The sequence below is a fragment of the Dreissena polymorpha genome, chromosome 7 (genome assembly GCF_020536995.1).
Source record: "Dreissena polymorpha isolate Duluth1 chromosome 7, UMN_Dpol_1.0, whole genome shotgun sequence".
Classification (NCBI taxonomy): domain Eukaryota; kingdom Metazoa; phylum Mollusca; class Bivalvia; order Myida; family Dreissenidae; genus Dreissena; species Dreissena polymorpha.
In genome coordinates, this window is record NC_068361.1 from 106062693 (window position 1) to 106077552 (window position 14860).

At 35.5% G+C, this 14860-nt stretch overlaps 1 protein-coding gene across 1 annotated transcript in view; it reads left to right on the forward strand.

The window, feature by feature from the left end:
- LOC127840014 (long-chain fatty acid transport protein 4-like) overlaps positions 1-14402 on the forward strand; it is a 37807-nt gene extending 23405 nt beyond the window's left edge. Inside the window, exons 5-8 of the mRNA XM_052368402.1 lie at positions 5612-5813; positions 7668-7815; positions 10573-10710; positions 11599-14402. Coding sequence (XP_052224362.1) covers positions 5612-5813; positions 7668-7815; positions 10573-10710; positions 11599-11750 — 640 coding nt within the window. The 3' untranslated portion in view covers positions 11751-14402. The remainder of the gene's footprint in view (positions 1-5611; positions 5814-7667; positions 7816-10572; positions 10711-11598) is intronic.
- The last annotated feature ends 458 nt before the right edge of the window (positions 14403-14860 follow it).

Below are 14860 nucleotides of genomic sequence, written 5' to 3' on the forward strand. Positions count from 1 at the left end.
TATGTATACACATCTGAAACATCAGGACTACCTAAGGCTGCCATCCTACTCACCCCAGGTATCAGCCAAACTTATTTTGATTTTTTTTAGACTCAAAGATTTATGTCTGTCTGTCTCTCAGTAGACACAAACTTGTTTGAAGTTCTGCCACACTCTTCTGAGTCTTCAACCTATATATAGAGAATACTAGGTTAGCGTTGAATAAGTTTATGTTGCGAGGCTTAGAACGCCAGGAGCGCGAGCCTTGGCGAGCGTTTTCGTCGTTAGAGCCGAGCAACATAAACTTCTCTGTATTCAACGCTAATCCTAGTATTCTATTTATCCCATTTGATTTTTTTCAGCTTGACATTTAACATAAATAGATCTTATAACCTTAACAATAATTGTAATTCATTCTTAAAAGCGCTTAAAATCTAACGAATGTAAAGATGCGTAGTGGTATAAATGTATTCGTTCTGGTACGCAAAATAGTCTAAAAAAAAATTCACACACAAACTGTAAAACGAGTTAAAATATCACCATATGCCTCGATTCAATTTTACACAGCATGCGAATTGTAACACATTACGACCGCGAAAAGAAGATTTTACTTTACTATAATTCATTTTATTTTCGAAAGAAAATGATCAAAATCCAATATTGCGGCCCGGGGTTTTTCAGCACTGTGTGCGCCTCCAGAAAACGGAGGCATTCCCAATGCAAACGGACCTGATCCAAAACCGAAATTATAACAAAAATTCCCAATTTCCCAAAAAAAAAAATTGTTTTTTTTTTTTTAGAAAGAAGTGTCTTATGAATTATGATTATCAGATTATAAATGTTCCAACTCGTCCAGCTGATGTGCAGATGTGTATCATACCAATAATCACTAATGTGGTTGAGCACCATGAACCTGCTGCGCTCCCAATTTCACAGCACATTCACACAAACCAAACTTTAATACTCATCTGATGCTTACCTGCATTTAAGGTCAAAATAACAAATAAAAACAAATTTATTTGTTAAACCTCTGACTTATTTAAGCATAATAAATTCACAATGTTTTCCCAAAATGATCCGTTTCATCGAAGCAAACATTCCCCAAAAAATGGACAATTTTGTTGATAAAAAATTCCCAATTTGATCAGACTCCTTTTCCCAAAGTAGGCAGAAAAATCCCTGGCGGCAATTGTTCCTGACAAAATTATGTCGATGTCAACATAGACATGTACACCATCGACGACCTTGACAATTTCGACGAGTAAACAGACAATTGCAGCGACTGACACTTTATTTGACTTAATATACAGGGCAATACGTTTTCTGACTTCGGACGACGAATTTAAGGACGCCCAGAACGTGTGATTTATAAAATGTTATGGGTATGCCGTGTGTGATCGGATGCATTAATGGCGCCGATGTAAAAATCATTTCCTCCAGAACAGGGAACGACAAAAGTACAAACAAAAACCAAAATACGTTCGAACTAGTATCTTACCTTTAATTATCCTTTAAAATCCATCTAATAATCCATTTAACTCAATAATTGACGATTTTGCATCTAGGGTCTTTAATAATTATTTTAGCATAGTTAAATAAAGACCCGTATGCTATCATATCACTACATTCAAATGAGAACTCAATAAACTTTCTTCTTCGTCACACGCTACGTCATGTACTCTATGTACATTACTGCTGTTAAAATGAACCGGAGCAGTTTATCAAATTATAGCTGTTGGTACACTCGGTTGCATTTGCAGATTTCTGCATACAAACATTATTATGTTTGAACTTGCACAAAGTTTTATTTGTCTATGGTAAATGCCCTTATTGTACAAGAAAATAATTTAATATATAAATACAGAAAGAATGGACAACATTCCATTACACAACAGATAAATGAGTGGATAATACCCGTGTATAAAATGGGACATTCCGAATTCCAGTGTGGTTGCTATTTTTACCATTTATACTTTACAAAGCTCTGTGCCTAACGTGAATTAAATCGGAAAGCAAATATTGCAGATTATTTATGAATTGTGCGATATTTGTATGACTTGTTGTACATTCTTAAATGTCAAAAGTACATGCATGGATTATAAACAATGCACATTCGAAATAAGGAAAATGTGATAAATGGACAATTCAAACATGTCGATATACAGTACATGTACATGTGAAATAAGTCTCGTTTATAATAAATCGTGAAATGTTTTTGCGGAAAATGACGTAATAAGTATGTCATTTTATGAGGCCATTCATTATACAGATGGCGAACAATTAATTCATATGACTAGACTTAAAGGTTGAAAGTCGTATAATTTTTAAGCTAAAGTTTTATCGACTTTATTTCTTATGAAAATTCATTCAGTGGTAAAGAAAAAAGTAGTCCGTGCACGCGACAGGTATATCCCACAAGGACACCGTCAATGTCGCGTTGAAAATGGGATAAATTTCAAACCTCGATTGTTCTTTATAATATGAAGTTTTGCTTCAATTTCTTACATTTGACATATCTTAATTTATGCTTGTTTTTCAATTTATAATGTCTATTCCATGATTATTACAACTTTATTTGCAATCCCATAATCCGGTATTAGGGCATGCTGCATGAGGGAATATTTTTCACTACACTTTTTAGCTCGATTATTATATATGAAATATATATAGTGGAGCTATCCTACTCACCCCGGCGTCGGCGTGCGCGTGAGCGTTGGAATGTTAAAGTCTGCGTACCACCTCAAATATTTTCAAAGTCCCTTGACATATTGCTTTTATATTTTGAATGCTTCTTTACCAACATGACTCCAACCTTTAAACAAGAGCAGACAACTGTATCAAGCATTTTGTAAGAATTATGGCCTTTTTTTCACTTAGAATATGCATATTATTGATAAATCTATACTAAAGTTTGCGTACCACCTCAAATATTTTCTATGACCTTTGACATATTGCTTTCATATTTTGCATACTTCTTTACCAACATGATCCCAATTTAAAAATAAGAGCAGACAACTGTATCAAGTATTTTGACAGAATTATGGCCCTTTTTTCACTTTGAATATGCATATTATTGATAAATCTATAAAGCACCTTGCGTTACGGCCAACGCGTTACATAATAACAAAATGGCGTCCACATTCAGTCTCAGCCAACGGTCATCAATACAATTAACCGCAACTCAACGAAAGAATCGAACATAATGTTAACGACATGTAGCACACAGTTTGGATAAAACAAATATCGATTGACACTGAAACTCTTCTGTACATTGGATATATGCCTCTACTTGAGCTTTAACAGGATCCATCGAACAGCAAAATTTATAGTTAAAGTCAAAGAAACACTTACCTGGACAATTTTAATCAGATGTTTATAATAATAAAATAACATCGATGTGCTATTCCATCCTTTTTAGCTCGACTATTATATATGAAATATATATAGTGGAGCTATCCTACTCACCCCCGCGTCTGCGTTAGCGTTCCCGTTAGCGTGCAAATGTTAAAGTTTGGGTACTACCCCAAATATTTCCTATGTCCTTTGACATATTGCTTTTATATTTTGCATACTTCTTAACCAACATGACCCCAATCTATAAACACGAGCAGACAACTGTATCAAACATTTTGAAAGAATTATGGCCCCTTTTATACTTAGAATATGCATATTATTGATAAATTTATGTTAAAGTTTGCGTACTAACCCAAATATTTCCTAGTATGTCCATTGACATTTTGCTTTTATATTTTGCATACTTCTTTACCAACATGATCCCAATCTATAAACAAGAGCAGACAACTGTATCAAGCATTTTGACAGAATTATGGCCCCTTTTATACTTAGAATATTCAATTGTTGATAAATCTATGTGAAAGTTTGTGTACTACCCCAAATATTTCCTATGTCCTTTGACATATTTCTTTCATATTTTGCACACTTCTTTACCAACATGATCCCAATCTATAAACAAGAGCAGACAACTGTATCAAGCATTTTGACAGAATAATGGCCCCTTTATACTTAGATAACTGAACATTTGGTTAATTTTTGTGTTTTGGTCCTTATTACTCCTGGAGTATCATAGCTAGTGCTTTCAGACTTGGAAAACTCGCTAATTATCGTAAGGGGACTGTACAGGGCAAGTTGCATAACTCTGGTTGGCTTTTTAATGTAATTATGGCCCTTTTTTGTCTTAGTAACTTTGAATATTTTGTTAAATTTTGTGTTTACATCCACTTTACTTCTAAAGTATCAAGGCTATTGCTTTCAAACTTCAAATACTTTCTTACTATCATGATTGTACTGTACCTGGCAAGTTGAATTTGACATTGACCTTTGAATGACCTTGACTCTCAAGGTCAAATTAATAAAGTTTGCTTACATTGTCACGACTCCTTTATTTATGATCACATTTGATTCATACTTTGACAAAACAACACTAACCTGACATACCACATTGCACTCCACCCAAACCATCCCCCACGCCCCACCCCAGAACCCTCCCCCACCCCCCCCCCCCCCCCCCAAAAAAAAAACAACATTTTTTTTTCTTTCTTATTTTTGAAAGATCATCTATTACGGTAAATGATCACACAACCACATTATACCCCACCCCTCTCCATGATGGCTTACGTTATACTGTCAAGCACTCGAATAGTCGAGGGCGTTGTTCTCTGACAGCTCTTGTTGGTTATTCCATCCGGAATTGTTCCCTTCCGGTTTCACCGGAGGGGACTTTTGGTTTGCGCTCCATCCGTCTGTCCGTCAGTCAGTCACACTTTTCTGGATCCTGCGATAACTTTATATGTTCTTAATATTTTTTCATGAAACTTGAAATATGGATAGATGGCATATGGACATTATGCACGTCATTTCATTTTGTTCCTAGGTAAAAAATTATGGTTGCTATGGCAACAAATAGACTAGAAATACTGCTGAAAATAGTGGTTTTCTGCATCCTGCTATAACTTGAAAAGTTCTTAATATTTTTTCATGAAACTTGAAACATGGATAGATGGCAATATGGACATTATGAACGTTATTTCATTTTGTTCCTACGTCAAAAATTTTGGTTGCTATGGCAACAAATATGATTTTTTTTTAATTCTGACAATGGTGGAATTTCTGACAATGGTGGAGCCAGTAGGTGACATATATTGCTTGGCAATATTGTTGTTTTATATTGATTTTATATCACACTTTTTAAACGAGTGTATCGAATGCCAACCACTTTCACCAAAAACACGATTTACGAAATCGAATGACTTGTTGGAGCGATTACACAAAATTGATTCCTAATAATGCATGACAAACACACAATCCGAAATAAGTTTTGGATTCGTTCGATGCTTAAACATATTTAACTGTTAAATGTAAATCCTCCATGACGGAATTATTGTCCCTAAAATCCAGATAGTCTAGCTAAAACTTTGTTTCGTCACAGAAATTTCGTCACGGCCTACGGCCTTCGGGGCGATTATTCACTCTGCAGGCCGATTATCACTTCTGGCCCTCAAGCAACGAGGTATTAACCTCTAATTATTTACTGCTTAATATGTTTCTCCAAATGTGTTATGTGTCTTACAAAGATGCCTTTGATTGCTGTAGTTAAACTGGCCTCGTATTGCAGGTTCATTTACATGGCCAGTGCTGTGAACATGATGCTGGGACTAACTGATCAAGACATTCTATACGACCCTCTACCCCTGTATCACACAGCAGGGGGCATTATTGGTATGGGACAGGCATTTCTATGGGGGACCACTGTGGTCATCAAGAAGAAATTCTCAGCCAGTGGATTCTGGGATGACTGTTTGAAATATAACTGTACAGTGAGTGTTGTTTATTCTGTTAACATTTTTAAAACCGTGTGTTTTTATCTTTACGATAGGTGGTTGTGGATATGGTTCCCACCTAGCAACTGGGAGGTCGTGGTGTTTTAATCCCAACAGTTGAACCATTTTTAAAATCTTCTCCAAAGACACAACATACTGGTTCTACCTAGGACTTGTGTGAGTCTTAATAAGCCTTAGGCTTTCAATGGAATCAAGCTTAAATAAGAAGGTTTAGGCGAAACAATATGTTTCTGTCCTTTCTTTTCAAGGGTGTAACCATCACTTCATTGTTAACTGGCACTATTATGTGTGCAAAGTTCCGTTTGTGACCTGCCTTCATAGTTATTCATACATTTTTCAAGAATCAAATGACCGATAATTGTTGATTTTCATCAAAGACTTACATGTACATGGAACTTAATTCTTACTGTAAAACTGGTTGTTGTATAAGTGTAATGCATATTCGGATACTTGGATAAGAAACAAGACAGAATAAAAAATAGAAAGCAATATTTAATGGTAGTTTTAGTAAGAAACATATATATCCAAAAAGAAATTTACATTTTGAAATATACAGATTGAATGCACATTTTGTGAGAACATATGTATCAATGATATGTAAGGCAAGGTTGAAACTGGGTCACGTGGTATCAAACACTATGTCTGTGCAGCGGGATAAAATAAACTGAAAAGCCTGTAGACAAGCAGTCTTAAATCTGAAATTCATATGAGAATTTCCCAATCGCCACCTTTTTTTATCACATTAAACATTTGTCAGTTATTTCTTCATTACAGGCAGCACAACACATGGGTGAGATATGTTGTTACTTGATGGCTCAGCCGTTCTGACCAACCGAGATTCAGCATCGCTTGCGAGTCATGTTTGGCAATGGGCTTCAGCCAGGACTTTGGCGCGATTTTCAGGCAAGATTTGGCGTGAAAATGATTGGCGAGTTTTATGGTGCCACTGAAGGAAATTGTAATATCAGTAAGTATAAATGGTAGTATGAGTGATATATGCATTGAAAGGTCAGGAAGGTATGTATTATAACATCAGTGTGTACACATTGTAATATTAGTGAGGTATAGATTTAACATCTTTGAGGTACAGATTGTTACATCAGTGAGGTAAAGATTGTAACATCTTTGAGGTATAGATTGTAACATCAGTGAGGTATAGATTGTAACACCTTTGAGGTATAGATAGTAACATCAGTGAGTTATAATAAATTGTAACATCTTTGAGGTATAGATTGTAACATCAGTGAGGTATGTATTTTAATATCAGTGAGGTATAGATTGTTACATCAGGGAGATTTTGATTGTAACATCAGTGAGGTATAGATTGTGAATACATATTGAAAAATCCGTGAATATACATTGTAATATCAGTGATGTACACATCGTAACGTCAGTCAGTATAAATAGTAGTATCAGTGATGTATGAATTGCAACATTAGTGGTGTATGAATTGCAATATCAGTGATGTATGAACCACAACATTAGTGAGTATAAATTGTAATATCAGTTAGTATGCATTCTAACATCAGGTTGTATAGATTGTAATATCATGATATAACTTTAACAGTGGTGAATATAGGTTTTAACATTAATGTGTATAAACTGTCAAAACAGTGAGTATGAATAAAAAAAGTACCAGTAAGTGTACATTGTAAATACAGGGGGCATAAATTGTTATAAAAATAAGAACAAATTATTATATTTACTGAGTATTAAATGATACATCATTTACAATACAAACTTTTGTATACTTCTCATATTGGTAAAATTGAAAACCATAAAGAGTTATATTTCTGCAATTACACCAAAGAGACATTGTATATGATTTGATGTCCAGTCAATACTGACAACACCATTGGGGCCTGTGGTTTCACGTCCATGATTGCTCCGTTCATGTACCCAGTGACCTTGATAAAGGTCGACGAGGACAATAACATCATGCGGGACAGAAATGGAGTCTGTGTTCGGACAAAACCAGGTAAAAAATAAGATACAAGTTACAATTTTTCATACTGTTCTGCTATTTTGTATTTTGGTTGTTTAAATTTACGTGTATATATCAAGTTTCATTTATAATGATGCACATGTGTTTATAAATTGCACTACATACTCCCATATTTTTGTGCAGTACTAATAGGTTACCTACTACCATCACGGCCGTTAATCACGCGCGCCACCTCTTTTTGCGATGCATTAATAAATGAGCCAATGCAACTTCCGAGGTTGCGCTCAGGCCCGGTTGTTTTGAAATTTCATGTACAATTTAAGAGAGTGATTATTTTTTATATGTTTTTTTCAACTTAATTCGCATTATTTTTTAAATCGGGCAATGTAGTGCGATTCAGCGAAGATTGATTCGTCCACAAATGTACAGACACATACATTCTCAAACCATTAAAAAACGCGAGAACCTTTATAAGTTGTGGCATGGTGGAGTTTTAAAAAGCATTTCAATGAGTTTTTACTGTGTTACGAGAAAATGTCCACCCAATTAAATCGCTTACGTCATCAAACAATTGAGTACAACATACATGTACATTAGATGCTGCATGCACAAAATATTGTGTTTTTTTTCATGCCGATGTTTTACATAATTTTGTATAATTTTGCATTTTTACTAAAGAGATGGAGCCAATGCTTAGGAGGTGGCGCTAATGATAGGAGGTGGCGCCAATGCAGGATGTATCAATTAACAGTCGTATCGCAATGACATTATCACATGACGTAGATTTGATAATGTTATTTGTTATATTAAATTTATTGTTCAATGTACATACGAAGGCCCAAATCTTTAGAGAACATAAACACAAACTATAATAAATAAGATGAAGTTTTTTAAATATATAAGTGATCAACTCCATTAAGAAGTCACCAACAAGAATAAAACATAATGTACGATGTATACCAATAATGTGTAATACTCAATCAAACCAATAAATTAATGTTCAACATTATCAAAATAATTCATAGACATCAATAGTTGTATACAGTATGATAATTTACGAAATAAGTATAAGATAACACTTCTTCTTGAAACTACGATTTTGTGGCCGTTAATCCAAATGCTTAATTTACTAAAAGGCCAAGGTCAACGAATCTTAATTAGGCTCATTTATGTTGTTTTCCCACTATCAACTCCAACAAAATGAAGAAAGCTCGGTCTATTTCCGTTAACATTCTTGTATAATGCATGTTAAATGTTGTTATCTTACAAAGACGAACATTTAAATCCATCAATACATTATTAGAAAACTACTTTTTCAAATCAAAAACGCACGAAACTCAAATGTGCTGAAGTAGTCAACTTACAAAAAATAATGTTAGTCCTGTAAACATTATAGAAATCATAACATAAAACATTTCACTTTAAAATAGCAATAAATGTGCATTGGCCCCACCTCCTAATCTGAGCCCCACCTCCTTGGCATTGGCTCCATCTCTTTTTGAAAAATGCAAATGTATCTATTAGATCGGCTAGAAGCCGATGTTTTTTGTACGCGCATTAACTTGTACAGGTTCAAAGCAATGGTTTCATGTAATGAGCGATTTAACTGGCTGGGAATTTGCTTGTCACACAGGCAAAAGACATCGATTTGCTTTTACGAATTCTTCCATGCCACAACTTATAAAGGTCATCACGTTTCCAAATTGGTTGTGATTGTATGTTTCTGTACATTTTTAGATGAATTTATAATCGCTGAATTGCACTACATTGGTCGATTTTTTAAATATTGCGAAATGTGTTGAAAAACATATGAAAAATTAATCACCCTGTAAAATTATCCGTTAAATTTCAAAACATCCGGGCCTGAGCGCCACCTCGGAAGTTGCATTGGCTCATTTATTAATGTATCTCAAAAAAGAGGTGGCGCGCGTGATTAACGGCCGTGACCATACGTTTGGTGTAGTACTTATAGTTAATGCAATATTTTGATGGTATTTATAGGCCATCTTTTCCAATATTTTTTCCAAAATGTAGTCTTCTTGCTTTTAAAATTGAATCATGAAAAGAACATACAATTACATCGATGATAAAAACCTTATCTTGTGTTTGTTAACATTTAGAATAAGTATAAACCAAGCTTTGGATTAGTGAGTAATTACTCTGTTTTACAATATTTTGCTTATTAACATGGGCTATGTTTTGGAACAATCAATACATGTTGTACTTACAGAGTTAGATACTTTACACAATAAACCAGACTGATACAAATTTTGAGAACAGCATACTCGTGCAATGATCCATGTATAGTATACTGTTTTCAACATTTTCCTAAAATATAAAAACAAATCAGAAACGATGTTATGTTAACTTAACAAACAATGTTTTTTGCAGAATAAAGTGTCTAAGCCAGCTGATATATATATAAGGAAAATACCTGTTGCACCCTTTAATGGTGCTTTTTGTTAACCCTTTACCACTTAGATACGTATTTTGATGCATTTGAAGTCCCCGAGAAAGTTAAATTTAATTAAAGTCCTTTCTCACTAGATTTCAGTTTAAAAGGCTTCATTTCCAACCCTTAGTTACTGATGAGCAGCAAACAGCATACAACCTGAACAGTCTGTGAGTTACTCGCAGGCTATTCTGGTTATATGCTGTTTGCATATAGCCATTTTGACTTTGCTTCTGAGAGGGAAACTCTTGAACAATATTCTTGCTCTGGGCTATACGTTGTTATGAGTTGACAAAAAGTAATATGTATATTATATATAAAACAGCTTTGATTTGAAGGTGAACTCGGAGAGTTGGTGGGAAAAATAGTGGCAGGTGAACCCCTGAGAAAGTTTGATGGCTATGCGAGCAAGGAAGCCACTGATAAGAAGGTGGCCATGAACGTGTTCAAGAAGGGAGATATGGCCTTCCTTACTGGTATGCTGGCTGTTTTTGGATATTATTAAGGGGCATATGTACACACAAGTGCACAGTTTACATAATGATTATAAATCCTAAGATTATGACCCTCCTCACTTGTATTGTGGAGGTTTTCAATATAGTATAGGGCACATATATTCATAGAGCTCAATTTTACCAACTTACTTATAAATTATTATCCCCCGCCATAGGCGGAGGGATATTGTTTTGGCGTTGTAGGTCCTTCCGTCCGTCCGTCCGTCCTTCCGTCCGTCCGGCACTTTTGTGTCCGGAGCCATATCTTGGAAGTGCTTTGGCAGATTTCATTGAAACTTGGTATGAGTATATATATTGATAAGAGGATGATGCACGCCAAATGGCATTGTAAACCAGCTGTTAATAACGGAGTTATACCCTTTGTATCTTGAAAAAATGCTTTTTTGAGTGTCAAATATAACACTTTTTTGTCCATAATATATTGGTGGGGGATATCAATTCAATGAATTTGCTTGTTAAGCATTCACTTATGGCTTTCCATACTGGTATTGCAGATATTTAGTAATATGTTATGTGAAACTTCATCTATGAAGCTGAATTTTTACAGCTTACATATTTCTTGAAAATCTTTTAAAAAATGTCTAAAAAATTAACATGTTTTGTAGGTGAAACCTGTGAAAATTAATTTCTGCTTTTGCACATTTTGGTATAATACAAACATATGTACAAATCGGTCCTTTAACATACATACAGGTAATTTAATACATACTTTTCCAGATTCCTGTATATTTCCAAAGTATTTTTCACATACTTATAATTTTCGGGTGAGACATTGTTGTTGTTTTCACACAATTTAATCCATTTGTAAGCTGTTAAAGTCAATTATTTTTTCAACCTCTTTTGTTTCAGTTACACACAAGCTGAAGAAAACTACCCTTCAAGCAGAAGGCTCTAATCCACACAAAACTGAAGATCGACTGTTTTACATGAATAACAAAATAGGCCAATATAAGCCTTTAACTCTAGATTCTGTTTTTTTATATTTTAAGCCTAACTTCTAAGCATACATTTCAAAGCTGATTGTATTTCTTACAGACATATATTGTTAACACTACGGTTTGTAGTTTTTAATTGGATGCACTCAGTTATATATTTCCTGCTCAAACATCTTGCGATGTCTTTATCGCCGAAGGAACACATGGACAATCTGCAAAATCCTAAAGTTTTAAACCTTAATGAGCTAACACATATGGTTCTACATTTAGTATCCTAAGTAATATTTATGCCCCCCTTCGAAGAAGAGGGGGTATATTGCTTTGCTCATGTCGGTAGGTCGGTCGGTACATCCGTCCACCAGATGGTTGTCAGACGATAACTCAAGAACGCTTGGGCCTAGGATCATGAAACTTCATAGGTACATTGATCATGACTCGCAGATGACCCTTATTGATTTTGAGGTCACTTTATGCCCCCCTTCGAAGAAGAGGGGGTATATTGCTTTGCTCATGTCGGTAGGTCGGTCGGTACGTCCGTCCACCAGATGGTTGTCAGACGATAACTCAAGAACGCTTGGGCCTAGGATCATGAAACTTCATAGGTACATTGATCATGACTCCCAGATGACCCCTATTGATTTTGAGGTCACTAAGTCAAAGGTCAAGGTCACGGTGACCTGAAATAGTAAAATGGTTTCCGGATGATAACTCAAGAACGCATACGCCTAGGATCATGAAACTTCATGGGTAGATTGATCATGACTTGCAGATGACCCCTATTGAATTTGAGGTCACTAGGTCAAAGGTCACGGTGATTCGAAATAGTAAAATGGTTTCCGGATGATAACTCAAGAACGCATACGCCTAGGATCATGAAACTTCATGTGTAGATTGATCATGACTCGCAGATGATCCCTATTGATTTTCAGGTCACTAGGTCAAAGGTCAAGGTCACGGTGACCCGAAATAGTAAAATGGTTTCCGGATGATAACTCAAGAACGCATACGCCTAGGATCATGAAACTTTATGGGTAGATTGATCATGACTCGCAGATGACCCCTATTGATTTTCAGGTCACTAGGTCAAAGGTCAAGGTCACGGTGACCCAAATATTGTAAAATGGTTTCCGGATTATAACTCAAGAACGCATACGCCTAGGATCATGAAACTTCATGGGTAGATTCATCATGACTCGCAGATGACCCCTATTGATTTTCAGGTCACTAGGTTAAAGGTCAAGGTCACGGTGACCTGAAATAGTAAAATGGTTTCCGGATGATAACTCAAGAACGCAAACGCCTAGGATCATAAAACTTCATGGGTAGATTGATCATGACTGGCAGATGACCCCTCCCAATTTATTATGCCCCCCTTCGAAGAAGAGGGGGTATATTGTTTTGCTCATGTCGGTCTGTCGGTCGGTCTGTCGGTCCATCCACCAGGTGGTTGTCAGACGATAACTCAAGAACGCTTGGGCCTAGGATCATGAAACTTCATAGGTACATTGATCATGACTCTCAGATGACCCCTATTGATTTTGAGGTCACTAGGTCAAAGGTTAAGGTCACGGTGACCAGAAATAGTAAAATGGTTTTTGCATGATAACTCAAGAACGCATACGCCTAGGATCACGAAACTTCATGGGTAGATTGATCATGACTTGCAGATGACCCCTATTGATTTTGAGGTCACTAGGTCAAAGGACAAGGTCCCGTTGACCCGAAATAGTAAAATGGTTTCCGGATGATAACTCAAGAACGCTTGGGCCTAGGATCATGAAACTTCATGGGTAGATTGATCATGACTTCCAGATGACCCCTATTGATTTTGAGGTCACTAGGTCAAAGGTCAAGGTCTAGGTGACCCGAAATAGTTAAATGGTTTTCGGATGATAACTCAAGAACGCATATGCCTAGGATCATGAAACTTCATAGGTAGATTGATCATGACTTGCAGATGACCCCTATTGATTTTGAGGTCACAAGGTCAAAGGTCACGGTGACCCGAAATAGTAAAATGATTTTCGGATGATAACTCAAGAACGCTTTTGCCTAGGATCATGACACTTCATAGGTACATTGATTGTGACTCGCAGATGACCCCTATTGATTTTCAGGTCACTAGATCAAAGGTCAAGGTCACAGTGACAAAATCGTATTCACACAATGGCTGCCACTACAACGGACAGCCCATATGGGGGCATGCATGTTTTACAAACAGCCCTTGTTTTTAACGAAACAATCCTTCAAAAAAATGTTTATATAATAAGTGTTCAATCGCTGTCTCTTCTGTGTCAATACGTAATGTTCCCAAGAAGCGGTGTCATAAAAAGTATTTATATAAGTAGTTTGATTTACTGTATACTAGTTAGTGTTTGTCTAATTACGTTACTTATAGATAAAACTGTCCAAACAGACACCATCGTTTATCGAACGACTATTTTAGAAATCAAATATAATTGTATGCTCATTCTACAACCAAATCGATCGTATAACAGCCAAATTTGCGAACGTTACCTTTGTATCGTTAGTTAGAGTCTCATTTGAGATCAGGTAAGCGACCGCCTTTTCTAGATCGCAACTTTCTTTATTGACCGTCAATTGTTCTTCTTGTTTAATAATTATTTTGAACAATTTATTAGGCTAAAATAATTGAAAATAAAGTGTGTGTCTAAAACATGTCTAAATATTTTTCAATAAATAGTTTTAAATGTTAAAGCATGTGTTGTTAATTTTTATTTTATATACTACACGTATGAGCATTATTCTTCAAAGAATTGTTGCTTCATTCACTCAACAGCAACATGTCTTACTACATTGACTTTCCAAATTTTATTTAATTACACGAAGATGGCCAATTGAAAGAAGTCACTCAACATACTTAAACTATACAATAAGGTTTTTTTTAATTTGTATGATACATGTCAGGGCATGATTGAGTTCGATGCAAGAATAGTTTGACTTTGATAATAAATTGGAAAGTCCCATAAGTCATAAATATGAGAACAATTTCCCCAATCCGAAAAAAGATCCTGTAACACTTGCGTATAAAAATTGCAATCAGTTTAAGGATTTGACACAGAACAGGTCAACAAATTCATTAGTCATCAAGAATATTCATTTGCCTCGAATCAAACAAGACGGTCTTGACTATAAGCCGAATTCGTTCGAACGAT